Source organism: Neophocaena asiaeorientalis, unplaced genomic scaffold, assembly GCF_003031525.2.
Source record: "Neophocaena asiaeorientalis asiaeorientalis breed wild unplaced genomic scaffold, Neophocaena_asiaeorientalis_V1.1 scaffold547, whole genome shotgun sequence".
NCBI lineage: Eukaryota > Metazoa > Chordata > Mammalia > Artiodactyla > Phocoenidae > Neophocaena > Neophocaena asiaeorientalis.
In genome coordinates, this window is record NW_020185330.1 from 4,189,175 (window position 1) to 4,210,329 (window position 21,155).

Genomic DNA, 21,155 nt, shown 5'->3' on the forward strand with positions numbered 1-21,155 from the left:
GGGCTATCACTTGATGGCAAGGAAAATGTCCATGTTGTCAGATATTGCCTTAGTTTGATTAATATAAGACATTGTTACTTAGGGTGATTTTGCAGATTTTTTCTTATGTAAGCATTTTGATATTTCAGAATGGGAAATTTGAACATTTGTCAGTAATAAGAAGAATTTTTAAAATATTAAGTCTTTTTCTTCCCTTAGAGCTTAAAAGACTGTAGCTTTTTTTTTTTTAATTCTGTAATCTTGTAAGTTTGATTTGGTTCTTCTTCTGCTTTAGGAAAGACAACAGCATGTGGAAGCTGTTGAGTTAGAAGCTAAAGAAGTTCTCAGAAAATTATTTCCAAAGGTGTCTGTACCTTCTAATTTGGTAAGATTAATTTATTATGTTTAAAAATATGACGTCTTTATCATTATTCAAGGAAGTTGTGAATAAGCAGCATTTGCACTCTGCACTTGGTTTTAGGGTGCACTGATCCCTCAGTCTTTCTCATTTTTAACCTAGGGTGTTTTGAGTAGTTAAAATCAATAACTTGGTTCAAAGACATTTATGTTTTTTCAGTTGATACTTTGTTGTAATCTATAAAATTTGCATATGAGACATATTATTTACAGGATCATAAACATCATATTTGGGAAAGAAATATTTCTTCCTAAGTCAATAGTGGTTAATAAATCAGTAATGTTCTTAATGGCTTTATTCAAAATAGAACTTAATTTTAAGTGATTCCTTCTTAGTTTTAGGAACACTTTATTTTTAAATGTATTTAATACTAAGAACCAGGCTATTTTTATTTCATAACTTAAGATTTTGGTCATCTGTTAACTTCTTCAAGCAAAAGTCTTAAAGGTGATATAGAACAACTTGCTTCAAGCAAAAGTCTTAAAGATGATGTAGAACAACTTGCTTTATTTGAGGTTGTATGTGTTTTAAATGGGAGAGAAAAGTTCCCTCCGTTCAGAGAAATACAGTGAATACTTGAGGGCACTAAAATGGTGGCACAGGTCCTTTTCTCTTTTAGTGGGAAGTTGTATGTATGTATAGTCAGAAGCAGAGAGAGGAGTGTAATGAGCCAGGTAAACCAGTATCTCACTTCAGCCATTACCAGTATATCGCATGCCTTGATGCACGGTCTTGTTTTACTTCTAGCCCTGTACTTCCTCCGTTATTTTGAAGGAAGTCAAACATCAGAGCATTTCATTTGTAAATGTTTCTAAAATATAAGGATTCCTTTAAAAAAATACTATTATTTTAAAAAAATTCTTTATGTCATACATCTAGTCAATATTTGGATTTTTTCAGTTGTCATATAATGTATTTTAATGAAATAATAACTACTTATTGTAGTTTGTTTTAGTCAGGACTCAAATAAGGTCAACCTGTGATTGATTTAAGACGTCTTTTGGATCATCTTTATTCCACGGGTTCCCTTTTATTTGTCAGCACACCCCCTCGCCCACCCTTTTTTTTTTTTTTTTTAATGTAGTGGTTTCATATGCAGTTTCCCAGTCTGGATTTAGCTGACTGCATCCCAGTAATGTCAGTATGTTCCTCTGTCCTTTGTGTATCCTATAAATTGGTAGTCAGTGGAGGCCTGATCAGATTCAGGCTCAACACTTCAGGGTTAAGATGGGTAGAGGCAAGACTACTTCATGGCCAGTGTTGTGTACTTCCATTAGGAGGTCCATCATGTCTGCTTTTGCTTCTTTGGCCCGTTGAAGCTTATTTAGGCTGGCTACCAAATCCTTTTGACACAGCACTGCTAAACTTTGGTAGCTTCTTTGCTTTGTGGTGTGACAAGTTGTTCCTGATTTATTGTGTACACTTCCTGCCCCAGACTTGGAATCAGGGTATTTCTCAAGGAGAGGGCTGTAGGTGCCAGGTGTGATGTAAGTAAACGTCATGGCCTGTTCTCTGTGCAGTCTGAGTTAGCTGCTTGCTCTCTTCGGTTTTATCTACATATCGTCTGCGTCTAACCTGCACAAGAAGCAAAAATTCTTTTGTTTCTGTTGTAACTGTTGAGGATATATTCAGGTTTGATCAGCTTAGTAGATACGGGTTGAGCTGATGAAATAACCTGTGCTGGGCAATATGAATAAATTGTCAGTTCTAGTACTGTTCTTACATTGAACCTAGGAGAAAGGGTTGCTCTTCATATACTTCTTATTTTTTCCTTTGTGGCCATAAGCCGTTTTTATTTCTTTATTCCTACTTTATATTTTATTAGTGGAAATAGAATTGCAGGATTTATTTGGCAGTATTTTATGAGCCAAAAGAGTTAATAATTTGTGTTTCTCTTCTTTAAAGATTGTATAAGATCACCAGAATTAAAAGTTCTTTTTAATGTAACAAATTCATTCTTAACAACAATATTACCCACCTTCAACCACCAGACCTTTTTGACACTATAAATATTTATAAATCACCATAAGACATGAATGATGATATTTGGCTTTTGTTCATCCACTTGTTAAAAGTTGAATACTTCTGCATGTAGTCTGTATTTAAGAAATATATTAAGCTTTTTGTGTGCTACCTAGGGTCTAGCATTTTAAATTTTTAGAGATATGATGGATAATAAACTATTTACCTTAAGATAATAATTAAATTTAATATTGTTAATATAGTCAGTAGATATAAAAGGGCTTTTATACATGAAGTAATTTTTTTAAACTGTTTTCTATTGCTTTTTTGCTAAGAAAATCAGCAGAGGAGTGATCTAAACTATATGACCTGGATTGAAGAGAGGCTTACATACTTTAAGCATCTAAATCTGAATTTAATTTATATTGAATCCCAGTATTTGAAGCTAAGTAGGATTTTAATAGTATCATTTTGTCATCATTCAGATTTATGATGTGAGAATGTAATTTTGTTTTTAAATGGAGAGGCTTTTTTGACTAATATGTACTATGGGGTATTGTACTACAGGGTGATCTCAGCATCCAGTTTTCTGTTTTTTATTTGATAGAGTATAGAGAATCCTGATTCAGCCACATAAGTAAAACTTTTAATTAGAGCAATTAATAGAAATTTCATGTGTGTTCTTTTTGTCTTGAATTAAACCAAACCAAAGACTTAAAAGAGGAATAAGAGGAAATTTGCTTTAAAGTATCTAACAAATACTCTCTATCAGAGTTTAAAATTCAGACAAGAATCATCAAAAATCTAGAATAATTTATTCTGAAATTTGGAATAATGACTAAAATTATAATAATGCCTTGTGTTTGCATCAGCTGACCTTTCAGTACAAATAGAGTTTTTGTTGGTTTTAAACACACAAATGTTTGTGTATTCTTATCTCTCATTATGATTTAAAAAATGCTTCATAATACATATTTATTTTGAAGTATTTTCACAATCCCTGGAGCACCTTCACAGAATCTGAAATCTTTTGACTACAGTATCTCAATTGAACTTTTAGATTATGAGTTCAATTTTTGAGAACTGGTTTACCTGAAAAAAAGTTTGAAAAATTATTCATTCTAGGCTTTCTCTGTCTTAAATATTGAATCTATTAGTCCTAGCACTAGTAAGTGGTAGAGGCTGGTTTGAGCCCAGATCTTCTACCTGTATGTCCAGAATTCAGTTGCACATATCCTAGGACAGGGTAAATAAATTTGAATTTGATTTTGTGGTAGTACATAGGCATATTTTTAGTGTTTATTTTCAAGGCTGGGTCACGTACAACTTATGTAACAATTCTATTCTTCTTTGAAATTTCCAGAAGGATGGTATTTGTCTATATAGATTTCTTTTATAATCTTCTAATTTGGTTATTTAAAATACTTTACTTATTTCATTTAGGTATTTTTTGAAATTGGTTGTTTTGACTTTTCTTCTCCACAGAGTTATAGTGAATGGTTGCATGGATTTGAAAAGAGGGCAAAAGAATGTGTGGCTGGAACTTCAGGTTCAGAAGAGGTTAAGGTTAGTTCATGAAGTGAAGTATTTATATTTTAAAGAAACATAGAAAAAAGAAGTAAATCAGAATTTGTCTTTATAAGCTTGGGAAAGATAAAGGCTATATTATGAGTAGAATAGTGATCTTTTCAGAAAGTATAAGAAGGTGGTTTCATTTTTGTGTACATTTTGGTGGAAATGGTATTAAGTCTTCCCTGTGTTTGATGTGTGTACAAAGCTGATGTTTCTCGTTTAACTCTGTTATCTTAGTCATTTCTAAAACTGAATATTTAACTGTCTGTTGCTCTCTTTTTAGCTTGGGTTTAGAAAGTAAAGATCAGTTGATAGGTAGAAACTGACTGGTTTGCTAATGTATCCCCAAATACATTACTTAAGAGTATTCAGAGCCTAGATGTATTTTTATCCTTGACTACTGAAATTTGGGAGATTAACTTTTTTTGTCTCTCAAGTGACATGAATAAAATTTCTTTCCCATGGCATTGTGATCTTACTTCACATGTGGATCTGCTTTGATTTACTGTCTCACTAAAGAGTGACAAGCCTATTTATTACAAAATTGTGTGACACATTTTGTATTAAACAGACTCTAAGAGTTTTATTAGGAAAATCAAATGACCATAAAAAAGGTAATTAAACTTCATTGTTACTTAAGAAGGTTGAAATGTAGTAATTAATAATAAAACAGAAACCGTTTATATAATATACCATTAAGTACTGAAACAGATTTGAAGCACAAAACTTTCTGGTAAAACTAGAGAATTTTTCTTTATTTTATTGTTTGCAGGTTTTAGAGCACAAGTTGAAAGAAGCTGATGAAATGCACACATTGTTACAGCTAGAGTGTGAAAAATACAAATCCGTCCTTGCAGAAACAGTAGGAAATGATTTTTAACCTACATTTTAAAATAATTATTAACATTACTTAGTTGCTTAAATAGTTTATCTTGGTATTAGAACATGAATTTTTCAGAACAACTATACTTTTGTTTATAGGAAGGAATTTTACAGAAACTACAGAGAAGTGTGGAGCAAGAAGAGAATAAATGGAAAGTTAAGGTCGATGAATCACAAAAGACTATTAAACAGGTATTTAAAAACAAAGAGCTTAGGGGAAAAAAAATAAAAGGGATGTGTGAACGATTTAAAAAAAAAAAAAAAAAAGCTTAGAGTAGTGGTTCTCACAGTGTGGGCCCTGGACGAGCAGCGTCAGCATCACGTGGGCACATTGTTTGGGCCCCCCCAAGGCTTACTGAGTGTGAAGCTGTGGGGTTAGCAGTCTGTGTTTTAAAGAGCCCCCCCAAGTGATTCTGATGCCCACAGACGCTTGAGACTCACTGGTTTAGGGTACGACTAAAGAGTAATGATACAGAGTGCCGAGTGCTTTGGAAGTTAAAGAACCACAATGTGATAACATAAGGCAAAGAACTTGGTGTTCACGATAAGTTTTAAAACACAGATATGTGACTCATGATATAGTATTCAAGAAAAAGTAAGTCCTTCTTCTGTTCACGGGACTTAAATACTATTTTGTAGTCTTAGTTTTTCTTTGTTTACAGTTGTCCCTCCATATCCATCAAGGAATTAGTTCCAGGAGTCTCCACAGATACCAAAATCTGGTATCTTGGATGCTCATATAGAATGACGTAGTAGTACTTGGGTGTGGTAAATAAAGAGTGCCATCTCTTGCTCACTTGTTTTCCTGGGCTGACCTATGCAGAATCTGGGGTTGCTGATGGTATTCTATATTAATGCATTTGGGGATTAAGTACAGCTGATTATTGTTAATTACAGTTAATTAACAATTAACTGGGCCTAATATAATACCATGCAAATGGGGTAGGTTTTGACCACAGTTTAAATCAAGTTAAATGTGACACTCTAATTTTTAAGATCTTTTAAAATTCAGTTATGGCTTTAAGTGAGATACATGAAAAAAAAACCTCTGAAGTGTCTAATTGATTAAAATTCTACAAGATAGAAAAGCCTCTGTATCCTTGGTGGTTTAACTTGGTCATGTAATTATTTCACATTTCAGATGCAATTGTCATTCACATCTTCGGAGCAAGAGCTAGAGCGATTAAGAAGAGAAAATAAAGATATTGAAAATGTATGTTATCTCACCATTTGACTTGTAACCTATGGACTCATTTTTTAGCATTAAGGATTGTCTTACAAGCTGTGTTTTAAGATTTCTTTTGTCTTATGATGTGGTTGTTACGCCTTTAAGAATATCTTGAGTAGTGTTTCAGATGGTATAGTTTTATATTCATAAGTGTCATAACTTTTCATTGTAGGGAAGCCTCTTAAATATGGCTCTTAACTTTTCCTTCTTTGTTGCACTGCTAGCTGAGAAGAGAACGAGAGCATTTGGAAATGGAGCTAGAGAAGGCAGAAATGGAACGATCTACCTATGTTACGGAAGTCAGAGAGGTACTTATGATAGAATTTTTTTCAACCTTCTCAATTTAAGTTAAATTTATAACAGTGATAAAATATTTCAGTGTAAGTTGTTTCTGGCAGAGCTTCCAAGTAGCATACAAACATGGGATATCATAAGGAAATCAATCTTAAACTCTAAACTTCATTGCAGCTGAAAGATCTGTTGACTGAATTGCAGAAAAAACTTGATGATTCATATTCTGAAGCAGTAAGACAGAATGAAGAGCTAAATTTGGTAAGAAGCTTGTTCTCCACGGGGTATCAAGTAGGCTCTGAAAACACTTCTGTTGACATGTGGAGAAACCATCCAGACTTCTTCACCTTGCTAACACCTTTAGCTTGGCATTTTTATAAGTTTAAGATAATCTTCATATTCTGATGACTCAAGATGGTCTGTCTTTTCTTAATTCCTAAGATGATCCTTCTTTTCTTAGCTCCTAACAATGGCATGTTTGGCTTGCAACTCTTTTTCAGAATTTTCTGTGTTTTATAAAACCAAATTTCTTCAACAGCATTATTTTCAGTGAATAAAGAAATGAAACAAACAGACAAAGATTGGCTGAGTTGCAAAGACTCTCTTCTCAGAGTTACCATAGTTAACTGAGCCTCTTATTTTCTAACCTGGAAGGAGATTATTGAAGGTGGAAGACACATATTCTTCGTTCAAGGGCAACGATCCAATGTAGCTTCTTATTTTAACTGGCCTTTCTACACATTATAGATAACAAAAAGCTTGTGGAATTCTTTATCATCATCTTACCATTCAGAGCATAATAATCCGAAAACTACAGACTCAAAGTTAGTTAAGTGTGTAGACAGAGTACCCTGTATTCCCACTCTTAAATTTTCTGAAAATTTACACTGATTGAGACAGGCTTGTTTTTTAAATAAACATGACTATCTTATTGTATGTTTGAAACAGTAATCATTATGTCTATCTGTGACTTTTAAAAATTAGGAATATGATTAGATTTTTTAAAAGTACTTGAATGGGGCTTCCCTGGTGGTGCAGTGGTTGAGAGTCCGCCTGCTGATGCAGGGGACACGGGTTCGTGCCCCGGTCCGGGAAGATCCCACATGCCGCGGAGCGGCTGGGCCCGTGAGCCATGGGCACTGAGCCTGCATGTCCGGAGCCTGTGCTCCGCGACAGGAGAGGCCACAACAGTGAGAGGCCCGCATACCGCAAAAAAAAAAAAAAGTACTTGAATGAACTCTAGTACAATTGCAGTAAGACAGTTTTCTCCTTACTATAAGTTAACGCTGCCAAGTTTGGGATTTTCTTTTTAGTACTGCTGTATGTACCAAAGAAATTTTCTTAACTCATTCATGTTAAGCAGTGTTACAGCAGTGATTTATGGGAATCAATTTTCAGAGTAGAGCTCTCTATGAAATGTACACAGAGTTCGCACCCCGACACACACACACACACACACAGACACACACGCGCGCGCGTGCCCCTTTCTATTTTTGAAATAAAATTTACCTTTATTTTACCTTAATTGAATCATTCCCACTGCAGTGTGGGAATGATTCAATTAAGGTTTTATGCATACGTTTGCTATACATTGCACAGATTGGTACTGTGATATGCAACAGCTTTAAGCGATATGCTTATCCTGTAATGTGGTTGTTTTTTGTTTTTTTTTTTTGTGGTACGTGGGCCTCTCACTGTTGTGGCCTCTCCCGTTGTGGAGCACAGGCTCCAGACGTGCAGGCTAAGTGGCCATGGCTCACGGGCCCAGCCGCTCCGCGGCATGTGGGATCCTCCCGGACCGGGGCATGAACCCGTGTCCTCTGCATCGGCAGGCGGACTCTTAACCACTGCGCCACCAGGGAAGCCCCTGTAATGTGTTTTTTAAAAACCCACTTCCACCTACAGTTGTTGGAGATTTTACTTTTAACTTTGATGCTTGGTGGCTGACTCCAGTGCAGCATCAAACCAACAGGATTATGGTTGAGTCTCCATTCAGTCTGATGCTCTCTTTATACATTTTGACCCTTTACTTCTGTCAAGAGGTCATTTTGAGTGATATTTAAAATTTTTTTGCCTTGAGTTTGCAGTCTTCATTTTAATCTTCCTGTTTGCTTTTTGCTGAGGGTAACTGTTGCCACATTTTAAGATACATTAAAATAATTTTGTTTGCTTATACATTGTGTGTTCCTGGGCCAAAGGAATAACCTCTCTGATGTATGAAATCAGAGTTAAGTAAAGGAGCAAGAACTGAAGCATTTGGGATAGAGTTCCCAAAATAAAATTTCCAAATGGAATGTCCTGCACTAATTCTCTCTACATGTTTGAAATGTCAGTGTCTTATATTTCCCCCTTTTGGGTTTCCAGAACTGTTTAGAATGCTGTGCCTGTGGGTGAGAGACATAATTAACTTGATGAGTTTAATAAGAAAAAGTTATCTTTTGTCAGTCCATTTCCCTCATTCTTATGTAATCAGAATAGTTACTAAGAGAACAGTCATTACGTATTAGCTCTAAAGTTTAATAGAGCTTTATAACTGTTTCAACAAGTTGGTTGAGATGTATATATTAAGACATGTCTTGTTGGTATAGTTAGGCCAGTGTGGTCTTGCACTCATCTTTCTAGTGACATCTTAAAGGATGAGTGACATTTAAATTTTTGAAGATTTCATTTTACTGGATTTGTAATCTTCTGTTCAATGTTTTTTTTTTAAAATATTACCAATTGATTCTTCTTAACTGAACTATATAGGTTAAGAAAGCCTTTAAACATTTAAAAACTAGTAAAATTTCTTATGACTTGCCTTTTAATTTGAAATAAATGTGAATGAACTGCCCTATGAATAGTGAATAGTAATGCTTTAAAAAAAATAATCTCCTGGAATTTGATGGTTTTGTTTTTACATTTGCAGTTTTCTACTCTCAATTCTAGTTGGTTTTGTAGCTATTCTTATGTTTAGCTTTACAGATTGGAACCTCCACTTCTTAGCTTTTCTGTACATCTGGTGCAGCATATTGGCTAATCCACTGTGCATAATAACTGTTAGCGATCCCATTCTTTCTCATTCATTCTTCAGCCCTAGAGGTCTCGGCATAATCAAAGAAGGAATCAAAGAAGGATGTGAATTAATTGTGGTGTTCCTGTATTTTTACAGTTAAAGAAGCAGTTAAATGAAACACTTGCAAAACTTAGAACTGAACAAAGTGAAAGACAGAAGGTAGCTGGTGACTTGCATAAGGTAAGACACTGCTTGTCCTGAAGATGCCATATCATCATATTATGTTGTACCTTGAATCTTAAGCAGACATACTGCTAACCCTGGATTCATTCTTTTATATCATTACATTAATTTGTTTATAAATTTAAGCTGTTTGTTATACAGTTACATATTTGGAACTAGACTTTTTGGCTTGTTTTTCCATTCTTAATTCGCTTCTTCATTTCATCATATTTATATAATTAATTGCTTCGTAAAGTGTAGATTAAATTTTTTTTTTTTTTTTTTTTTTTTTTTTTTTTTTTTAAAGTGGCCTCTCCCATCGCGGAGCACAGGCTCCGGACGAGCAGGCTCAGCGGCCATGGCTCACGGGCCCAGCCGCTCCGCGGCATGTGGGATCTTCCCAGACCGGGGCCCGAACCCGTGTCCCCTGCATTGGCAGGCAGACTCTCAACCACTGTGCCACCAAGGAAGCCCTAGATTAAATTTTGAATTCAGTTGATGTGACTCTTAAAATTGGTTACATCTATGTATTTTTTATTGGGATTTGCTTATATAGTCATTTACAAAGTATGTTTCTTTTGATCTTCATGAATGTGAAAGAAGTATATATAGACCTGATGTTTCAGAAATTCGTCCCTTTATTTCTTTGTAGAAATATGTTTTTCTTAATCTCACATGTAGATGGGTGATTTTTAGGATTACATTTTTTATTCTTTGCATTAGGTTGACAAGTTATTTGTAATTCTGTTTTGAGATTTTTTTTTTTTTTTTTTTTTTTTTTTTTTGTGGTACGCGGTCCCCTCACTGTCGTGGCCTCTCCCGTTGCGGAGCACAGGCTCCGGACACGCAGGCTCAGCGGCCATGGCTCACGGGCCCAGCCGCTCCGCGGCATGTGGGATCTTCCCGGACCGGGGCACGAACCCGTGTCCCCTGCATCGGCAGGTGGACTCCCAAACACTGCGCCACCAGGGAAGCCCCTGTTTTGAGATTTTTAATAGTGTAATTCATAAATGCTTTTATCAGAGCTGCTTTAGAGCTAAGATTGTTTATAGCAGATCTAGTCATTAGCAAAACAATTAAATTTGCCACTCTTTTAAAGGTTGAAAGATATATTTGTTGGTTCTGTATGATTATATCATAATTGTTATGCAAAAGTCTAGGAATCTAGAGTTGCTTCAGATTACTTTGATGTTGTCACCAGTAGATAAAATGTGAACTTAAAAAGTTTCATTAGGTTTGAATCCTACTGCTACCACTTCTGAGCTGTGTGACCATGGGGCAATTATTTGCTCTTTGCAAGTCTCAAGTTTATCTTCTATAAAATGGCATTTACAAGGGCTATTTTGTGAATGAAAATAAATTAAGAATGTGAATTATTAAAAAAAGTTTCAGAGCTCTGACTTAGATATATGATACATTGTCAGGATTGAGCAATCTGATTTATATTTTGATAACGTGAATGTTTGATCACTGGACAAAATATAAAACTTGCAGTTTTAGCCTAGCAATTTATTTTCTCAGAAAGTACTTTAAGGATATTAAACAGGTGCTCAAAGATATGGATATGCCATGTTATTTGGCATAAAATGGCAACAGTAGTTGAAAGTGAACTGCACCATATCTATGTAATAGAAATACTGTGCAACTCTGAATTGGAAATGCACATAAATATTTATTGACATGTAAAAAGAAAATGCTTCGTCAAACAGCATGTATGTTGAAAGCCCATTTATAGAACATTTTCTACCAATTTTCTGTTAGGACATATATGCACTACAGAGGGATCTAGACTAGGAGTCAGCAAACTCAGGAACTGTTTTAGGATTTGTGGGCCACCTATAGTTTCTTTCATATACTCTTTGTTTTTTTGTCTAGCACGACTCTTTAAAAATGTAAAAACCGATCTTAGCTTGTGAGCTCTACAAAAACAGGCTGTGTGTGGCTAGATTTGGCTGACCTCTGATCTAGACTAATGTTAACCTAAATATCACTGTGGTTATTTCTGCTTTTTATTTCTTTATACATTTTCTGCATTGTTTGAACTTTTTAAAATGGTGAGCATGTGTTTTTATAATCTGGTGGGGGAGAAAGCTATTTGATTTGGGGGAAAAAACGGAACAGGTTGGCTTTGTTGTATTTTGAGAAGAGCTTTAGTTTTGTACAAAATATAATGAGTGTAAGAAAATCACTCATTTTTTTTTCTTGTATATATTTATCAGTTGTATTATTCAGAGGCTCCATATTGCTTTCCTCACAGGCTCAACAGTCACTGGATCTTATCCAGTCAAAAATAGTAAAAGCTGCTGGAGACACTACTGTTATTGAGAATAGTGATGTTTCCCCAGAAACGGTATGCATTTTCTTTAGCTCCAAATCTCTGCGCTGATTACCTTGTAAATTATGTGAAGAATAAAAAATGTACAGGATCCATTTCTGCCTAAAAAAAATGCCTTTTTAATGTGCTTCTATCAATTATGTTGCATTCTTAACTCAAGGTTGTTTTTTCTTTGAGGTATCTTATCTGAAATGCAGTGTTCTTATTAATGTTTGTTTTCACTTTAGCTTGGTGAGACATTATTATGTTAATGTTTAGGTTTGTGGTAGAAAGTATTATGGTGTACTGCTTAAGAATGTAGACTCTGCTGCTCGTGTTGAATCCTGGTGCTACTATTCAGTAGCTGTGTGACTGACTTAGGGGAAACTTTTTATCCTCTCTGTGCTTTAGTTGCTCTATCTGTAAAAGGCAATGATATTAGTACCTATCTTGTAGGATTGTTGAAGGGAATAAATGAATTACTATATAAAACACTTAGAATAGTGGGTAACACTTAAAACAGTGCTTCAAGTTTAGTAAGAGCTCAGTATATGTTAACTCTTATATTTCTGTTGTTATGAATGTACTCTCCTTTGGTTCCTTGCAATTTTTTTTCTGAAAGGAGAAATGGATTTATATCTGATATTCATCGATTCTAGATTTTTCCCTTTGTAACCTAGTGACAACATTTATAACATAACTTTCTTTGATGTAAACTAATTTGCAATGCTAGGTAGCAAACCCTATTGCGCTATGTGGTTTTTATTGTCAATTTTCATATCATCTTCCAGATTTTTTTGTTTGTGTTTAAAACAGCAATAAACTGTTTTTGGTTTTGGTTGCAAATGCCTTTTTCTTGTGCTCAGCGTTTTTCATCTCTTCCATCTTCTTTTTAGGAGTCTTCTGAGAAGGAGACAATGTCTGTAAGTCTAAATCAGACTGTAACACAGTTACAGCAGTTACTTCAGGCAGTAAACCAACAGCTCACAAAGGAGAAAGAACACTATCAGGTATTAGGTAAGAATAACTGAAGTATTACTGTCTGTCTATAGATAATTGACATAGTGTGTGTGTAAATGTATGTATAGTGTGTATTTACTTTAAATATAGGAACTCTTGTTACCCTAGTGGAAATATTCCCTCTTTATCTCTCTCAGAACCTCCAAATGACAGCTTTATAGCTTTTTTGGAGTTTTATTTCCATCTTGTACATATTTTTTGGTCTTGTAGCTTGGAGGAGAAAAAAACGTACCTTATCTTTTTTTTTTTTTAAATATGTAAGTTTCATGAGTATAGCATTATACATGTGTACACTGCAAGGTGATCACCACCACAAGACTAGTTACCATCTATAACCATACAGTTGACTTCCTTTTCCCATTTTGTCCACCCTCCAGCTCCCTTCCCCTCTGGTAACTACTAAGCTGTTCTCTTTTATGAGTTTGTTTTTGTTTTGTCTGTTTGTTTTGTTTTAGATTCCACATATGAGTGAAATCATATTGTCTTTCTCCATCTGACTTATTTTACTTAGCATAATACCTCCAAGTTCTAACCATGTTGTTGCAAATGGCAGGATTTCCTTCTTTTTTATGGCCAAGTAGTTCACTCTGTGTGTGTGTGTGTGTGTGTGTGTGTGTGTGTGTGTGTGTATGTGTATGTACACATACATACCACATCTTCTCTATCGATTCATTCATTGGTGGACACTTAGGTTGTTTCCATATCTTAACTATTGTGAATAATGCTGCAGTGAACATATCTTTTCCAATTAGTGTTTTCATGTAAAAACCCTTTTTCTTTGCCTCTTTTGACCTTTTTACAGAACAGACTCAACTTGTTTACCTAGGTTTTGTTCATTGCCATAATGTCTGCAACTGTTTCTTTAGTTTATCCTGATCTTAGTTCTGGTAAAATATCTGTGTGATTTCTTTTTTTTTTTAATGACTTGGTAAAATAAAGTGACTATAATGTTTTTACTGAGGTAAGATGCTGAACTGAAAATCAAGTCATCACAGTTTCTTTACATTGGAAGCTGGATTTTATTTAAGTTTGCTGTGGGTAATCAAAGAAATCCATTTTTTAACTCCTGAAGTGAGAGTCTTAACTGAAGATAAACAAACCAAGCTATAAAATTTTATTGACCGTATTACATGTTGATTGATTTGATTCCTGGGTTTTATCTGTTTCAAGAATGACTTAAGTCACAATGCCTTGGGTAATTAGGGTGTTCTGATACGCACTGAATACTTTAGATATTCTTCTTTTGAAGCTGTTTGTTCTATAATAATCGTGGTGTCCTGGACATGAGTAGGGTGGCCTGTGCAATGCCAGGGGGCAACTCATCACTTAATTGTCCCTTTCAGAACCCAAACTTAAGACTCTTAGGTTATACAAAGGCCTCAGGATAGGTTACGTGCTCTGGAAAAGTTGGTATGGACCTCCATCTTGATCACAGGGGCATTCTGTCTCACTTTTGTAGAATGATTGTCCTCTGGCCTGTCTTAGTGTACACTCTCCTTTAAAATGCTATTTCAGGTGAGTTACCTCTAAGAAGACTTTTCAGATAAACCCAACTCATTCTTGTAACCTGTCAGCAAAAAGAATTATACCTTAATCTTTTATCCTTGGTAAGCTGACCTCTCAGTTGCCTAGAGTTAAATTTCTGCCACCTGACCACTCTTCCCCGAATTAGAAAATAACCTTGTGTCCTGCTTCCCAGGGCAACTTTCCTTCCCACATCTTCAGTCCTGCTTCAGTCCTGAAGTCCACATCTTCAGTCCTCTCCACTCACTGCTTCTGTTCAGTCTTGAAAAATGCTCAAATATATTATTTTAACTTTGCACTTTCTTTAGATTACCACCCTAATTTTTTTACTTCACTGTTTAACAAAGATTCTTAAAAGAAGAAACTATTCTCACAGTCTCATGCTACTAACTACTCCATTTCCTCTAGAATGGCTTCTCTTTCTGCCATTCCGTTGAAACTGTTTTTGCTGAGGTAATTCATTAATGATTTCCTAATTGCTAGAGCTAATACAGGATCATCTTTTGCATATAAGATACTGAAAATAGTTGTGAATTATTCTAAATACGGTGAGGTCAGTCCTTAGGCCTCTGTTTTCTAAGGGAAGGGTTTCGCTTCTGAGAACCTAAAAAATTATAAGATGGCCTGTTACCCTTTGCCTTTAGACCTTGTCAGTAGTCTCTCTCTAGCATCTCAAAAGTGTTCTTCAGTATTTTCTTTTTCTTCTCAAACATGTGGTCTGAACCATTTTTGCTTGCCTGTTTCCACATTTGCCTTAATCATATTAAATTTGAGACTTACACTGATCATTGGTAGTAACACTTTTATTTTTCCAGACTTTTTTCTTCCTAATTTATAAAAATGTAGTGTGTAATTTGTTAAAAGAAATACATATACCTTGGCAACACAGCTGAAACTGAACTGTTGTTTAGCAGGCAGCTCACCTAAGTGATAGATAACTCAGCATTCTTTTGTTAGCTGATGAACTTAATTTCAAATTTGGCAAGTGAAAGGGCGGTTGAGTGGTCAGCAGTGTATCATGAAAGATAGATGGATTGTATGAAGCTAGAGGTCCACCAGCACTTGAGAACTCTCTCCTTGCATAGGTTCTAGCCAGCACTGACAGTGATAACCCCTCCTTAGGGATCTCTTGGTTCCCACAGCTCTTCTTTATGCCCTTTAAATGTTTGTGTTACCCTCAAGTTTTTAACTTCAGCCATCATTTTTGCTCAGTGTATTCTCCCTCTTGTCAACTCTTTTAAAATTACTACCAGATAATTAAATTGGAAATACAGATTTCTTAATCATCAGAATTTATAGGTTAATGTCTGATGTCAAGAATCTTTTTTTTCTTCCCTGCTTTATTTAGGTATACGTTATTACTGTTGTTTTTTTTTAATTAAAGCATAGTTAATTTACAATGTTGTTTTAGTTTCTGGTGTACAGCAAAGTGATTTAGTTATATATATACATATATATATTCTTTTTCATATTCTTTTCCATATAGTTTATTACAAGATATTGAATATTCAATATGTTGAATATTGAACCTTATTGAATAAGGTTCCCTGTGCTATACAGTAGAACCTTGTTGTTTATCTTGTTTTATATATAGTAGTTTGTATCTGCTAATCTCAAACTCCCAGTTTATCCCTCCCTCAGCCCCCTTTCCCCTTTGATAGCCATGTTTATTTTCTATGTCTGTGAGTCTGTTTCTGCTTTGTAAATACGTTCATTTGTGTTATATTTTAGATTCCACATATAAGTGATATCATATGGTATTTGTCTTTCTCTTTCTGACTTACTTCACTTAGTATGATAATCTCTAGTTGCATCCATGTTGCTGCAAATGGCATTATTTCATTCTGCTTTATGGCCAAGTAATATTCCATTGTATGTATATACTACGTCTTCTTGTTGATGGACACTTAGGTTGCTTCCATGTCTTGGCTCTTGTAAATAGTGCCTCTGTGAACATTGGGGTGCATGTATTGTTTTTTTTTTTTTTTTTTTTTTTGCTGTACGCTGGCCTCTCACTGCTGTGGCCTCTCCCGTTGCGGGGCACAGGCTCTGGACGCGCAGGCTCAGCGGCCATGGCTCACGGGCCCAGCCGCTCCGTGGCACGTGGGATCTTCCCAGACCAGGGCACGAACCCGTGTCCCCTGCATCGGCAGGTGGACTCTCAACCACTGCGCCACCAGGGAAGCCCTTTGTATTGTTTTTAATTAGAGTTTTCTTCAGCTGTATGACCAGGAGTGGGATTGGCATGCGGTAGTTCTATTTTTAGTTTTTTGAAGAACCTCCATACTGTTTTCCATAGTGGCTGCACCAATTTACCTTCCTACCAGGAATCTTACTTCTTTTTAGTATATACTACAAGTACATATGAATTGTTTAAGATAATGCTGTACATTTTCAGTAAGAGAAAAGCTATTTTTAAAAGACAAAAATGAGAGAGATGATGTATAGTAATTTAGTTTTTGAAATCCTAATACACAGAACTTAGCCTTTCTTTGAGTTGTAGGGGCATTTGTTTTGCGCCCTTAATTTGTAAAACATTAACCCTTCTTTTCTTCTGGAAGTCTTCCTGCTCATCTGCTGTCCTTCTGTCCCCACCCCTGCCACCTCCCCAAACAGAAGGCTGTCATCCGCCTGTCCCCCTTTTAATTAAGGTAAATGTTTTTGTAGCTTTGGATTGTTAACACTAGTATTTTGTAGTATACTTTTTTGTTTCCAGATACCTACTTTTTCTTGTGTTTCATATCTGCCTGGCTTCTAAGTGTTCCAAGTGTATGTCCGACTATATCAGAAAACTTTATCACCCCATGTCTTAGTCTGTTTGGGCTGCTATACCAAAACCCCCATACACTGGGTGGCTTAAGCAGCAGACATTTATTTTTCACATTTCTGGAGGCTGGGGAATCTAAGATCAAGGCACCGGTAGGTTCTGTCAGGTGAGACCCACTTCCTGGTTTAAAGATGGCCATTTTCTTTCTGTGTCCTCACATGGCAAAAGGGGCAAGGGAGCTCTCTGGGGTCCTTTTTAAAAGGACACTAATCCCATTCATGACAGTGGAATCTCCTAAAGGCCCCACTTCCAAATACCATTACATGGGAGTTAGAATCTCAACATAGGAATTTCGGGGGACGGGGGAGACACAAACATTCAGACTATAACACCCAGGATCCTTTACCTTGGAACCTGTTTGTGGAATCATGTGGAAGGAGGCTGATGATTTTAACAGCTGACACTTCATGAATGTGCCTCTAAGAACGAACATGCTTCTAACATATGGTCATTCATTTACATTTTCACAGCAACCCAGTGCAGTAGATAGATAGGGATGATGGTGATGATGATGATGATTAATATTATTACTTATTTTTTTATTCCCATTTTACAGCAGACCCAAAGAAGTTCTGTAAGTTGCCCAAAGTCACACAGCTAGTAACTGGGTGAGCTGGGATTTAAATTAAGGTGGTCTGGGCCTAGGCCCTGTGCTCTTAATCTGCACTTTACTTCTCCCTAATTCAAGCACTGTGTGCTCTGATCCTTGTCACAGCTTTCTTTTCTCCTCATTCTGTCTAATCCTTTATTGCCAGCTTCTTCTAGTTTCTTCCTTCAGTTCTGGCTTTTTCCTAAAGTTGGTAATTTGGTTTGTCAGTATTGAATTGGAGAGGCTCTTGAAGTTATCCAGGAAAAACTGAGGTGAAATTTTGTGTATGTGTTTTGTATATATGTGTCCTCCTTACTCCCTTTAACAAATAGATTCTTTCATGATACAGTTTTCTCTTGTTTCTGAAAGGAAAAAGTTCTTTTTTGGTGCTATTGGAGTGTAAGAGTTAATGTTTCAGACAAAAACTAGCTTTTATTTCTACACTTTACACTTGACTGTCATATGGATCAGGTTTTCATTTTGTGTAATGTGTTTACACAGCACTTCTTAGTTTAATGTACCAGTGGGCTCTGCAGACTTTCTGATTAGCTGTTAATCTTGTTTTAATTAGAGAACATGATAGCCAGTGATAACTTTGTTTTTTAACTTTCTAATTGCTTCTTTCCCCCTCAACTTTTTAATTTTGAAAAATTTCACACTTAATGAAAAGTTGAAAGGATATATAATATATAACACTGACCCCTTCAGCTACTTCATCTCTTTATTTGTGTATACATATTTTGTTGATGTCAACACATTTGAAAGTAACTTTCAGATAATATGACATTTTACCCCTAAGCACTTAAGTATGTATCTCTTAAGAACAAAGACATTCTCTTACAAATCCATAGTATCACTGTCACATCCAAAAAGACCAGAACAGTAGCTCTAATATCATCCATTTTAAAGCCCATATTTGTGTCCCCACTTATACCCGAAATATCTTTTTAGCTATTTTTTCCAAACCAGGATCCAGTCAGACTTCACATGTTGCATATGGTTAAGTCCTTTTAATCTCTTTAATGGCTTTTGAAGTTTAATTTCTTTAGTCATTTTATCTGACTTGGAAAGCTTCAAAAGACCTTAGAAAATCTCTGTCTGAAGCTTAAATTATTTATTCACCAGGGGAGAGTTGTAAATTTCAGTTTCTTTCCAGTGCTGCTCACTCACCTTATTAGCTTTACAGTCTCTTGAGTAGAACAGTAATACAAATGGATTCCCAATGTTGTTCTCTTAAATGTTTTCTAAATAGGATTTTAAATCCCTGTATTATTCTCAGTTTGGTCTGAGATTTTGGTTCACATATTTAAAAATCCACCTTCAGAAGCTCCTTCTGAATCCTGAGATTTTTCTCTTATTTTTGATTACCATCAGTATTAATTGTTCTGATCTTAGTTGAAAAGGCCATGCTAGATCAAATGGCATATGTACTTTTGGTATTTGACAGATGTCTTCTGATTGCCTTTTGTTTCTTTGTTTTAAAATGAATTTCTTTCTTTCTGATCTTTTACAGAGTGAAGTAATTGGGAAACTGTTCATTCAAGGATAACAGAAGGCATTGTATTATATTTTGCCAAATTAAAGCCTTATTTATGTTTTCACCCTTTCTACTTTGTCAGAAACACTGAACAGAGTTTTGTCTTTTCTAATCCTTGTTAGACTACTGATTTAAAGAGAGAGATAAAAAGCCAACTCTGTAGACACCTTCAGAGTTTAGTTTTATAATAAAAACTGTTTGAATAATTAGACCTTTACATTCCTGAAAATAAAATAAACATGTAATCTTGTATCTTATTTTGCTCAATAAAATTGTTCAGAAGATCAAAAGTGGTAAAGACAATGTAAAATTTAACATTTTAATACAGATGTTGTACACTGTTTTACTTAACATTTTGGGGAGCAACTGCCTCTGACTTCAACTCAAGAAAACACTTTTTGTTGCTAATGTAATCGGTTTTTGTAATGACGTCAGCAAATAAAGGGATGCTTATTATTCAAACTGGTTTTGATTTTCGTTGCGCTTTAACAGATTTCATTAGCACTTAGATCAACATAATTTAGAGCACAATCATTAATTGCAACTTCAGACAGGGTAGGTTTGTTGCTTGTATACCTTCTCTAACTAGAGCTCTGGGTCTTCTCTGTGGTTCTATGCAAGGTAAACTGTGTCCTGAAGGTAGTGTGGGTTACAGAAAGGATGGGGCAAGTATTTAGTGTTTCAGACCTACCACCCCTGCTTCAGGTAGACGAGCTCTACTTTATTTTTACTATTACTATTTTAAGTAATGATTAACTTTTTTGTTTCCTTCTTATCAGACACTTTTACACAGTTTACATATGTTATCTTTTTTGGTGTTTGAATATGTTGATAACATATGTTATCTTTTTCTTTTTTAATAATTGGCTGAAAACACTGAGTGCTCAGATGCTAAATAACGATTGACAAATGTCTTATGCCACTGAGTATTAAAGTACCTGCTATACCATATGGTGGCCTCCTTGCTGTTTCAGCCATGCTTCTACCATGGGGCCTTTCCACTTTCTGTTCTTTCCGCTGCAGCTCTCTTCTCTTGGGTGTCAGTCTTGGCTGGTTCGCTCACCATCATGAAATCTGCTTAAATGTCACCTTTTTCATCGGGTCTTGACTACCCAGTATTCCCCCTGCCTCCCTATCCGCCTACCTGTCTTGGTCTATAACATTAACAGTCCTCCAGTATATACTTGGTCATTCCCTATACCCCTCCCTACCAGAAAGTAAGCTCCAGGAGGGCAGGAACCGTCTCTTTTGTTCCTTGCTTTATCCCCAGCCTTGAGAAAGTACCTGACACTTAATTGTGCTAAAATATTTAAATGAATGAATGAATGAATGGGTGAAGTTCATCTTTATTATTTATTTATTTTTTTGGCCACACTGCATGGCTTGTGGGATCTTAGTTCCCCGACCAGGGATCAAACCCAGGCCTGGCAGTGAAAGTGCCAAGTCCTAACCTCCGCACCACCAGGGAATTCCCAAAATTCATTTTTATACCTTGAGGATTATCTAAAGTGGTGCCTTCACCATATAGCATGTGCACCAAATAGTATTTCTAAAGTATATAGAGAGAAACTGAAGAAGCTGCTCATGGCCATTGGTAACTGGACTGGGAATTTGGGCTACCCCAGGCCTTGTCTGCTTTCAGCAAACCACTGGGAAATTGGTCTGAAGGCCAGCCAGATGCCATATCATCGTCGTCTCTTTTTCCTTTGCCATTGCCTATAAAGGTACTCATGTCTCTGCCTTCTGAAAAAAGCAAACAAATCCCACTTTCCATCTTACAGCCTCTTCTTGCTAT

At 35.7% G+C, this 21,155-nt stretch overlaps 1 protein-coding gene across 5 annotated transcripts in view; it reads left to right on the forward strand.

Moving 5' to 3' along the window:
• KTN1 (kinectin 1) overlaps positions 1–19,822 on the forward strand; it is a 119,352-nt gene extending 99,530 nt beyond the window's left edge. For 3 of the 5 annotated variants that reach the window (XM_024734783.1, XM_024734786.1, XM_024734784.1), the window contains 11 exons: positions 275–364; positions 3,845–3,925; positions 4,704–4,793; positions 4,913–5,005; positions 5,955–6,026; positions 6,266–6,349; positions 6,510–6,593; positions 9,484–9,567; positions 11,807–11,899; positions 12,760–12,880; positions 19,337–19,822. In XM_024734783.1, the coding sequence (XP_024590551.1) occupies positions 275–364; positions 3,845–3,925; positions 4,704–4,793; positions 4,913–5,005; positions 5,955–6,026; positions 6,266–6,349; positions 6,510–6,593; positions 9,484–9,567; positions 11,807–11,899; positions 12,760–12,880; positions 19,337–19,341 (897 nt within the window). In that variant the 3' untranslated portion in view covers positions 19,342–19,822. The remainder of the gene's footprint in view (positions 1–274; positions 365–3,844; positions 3,926–4,703; positions 4,794–4,912; positions 5,006–5,954; positions 6,027–6,265; positions 6,350–6,509; positions 6,594–9,483; positions 9,568–11,806; positions 11,900–12,759; positions 12,881–19,336) is intronic. The other 2 variants (XM_024734785.1, XM_024734787.1) reach the window with 1 other exon arrangement.
• Positions 19,823–21,155: the final 1,333 nt, after the last annotated feature.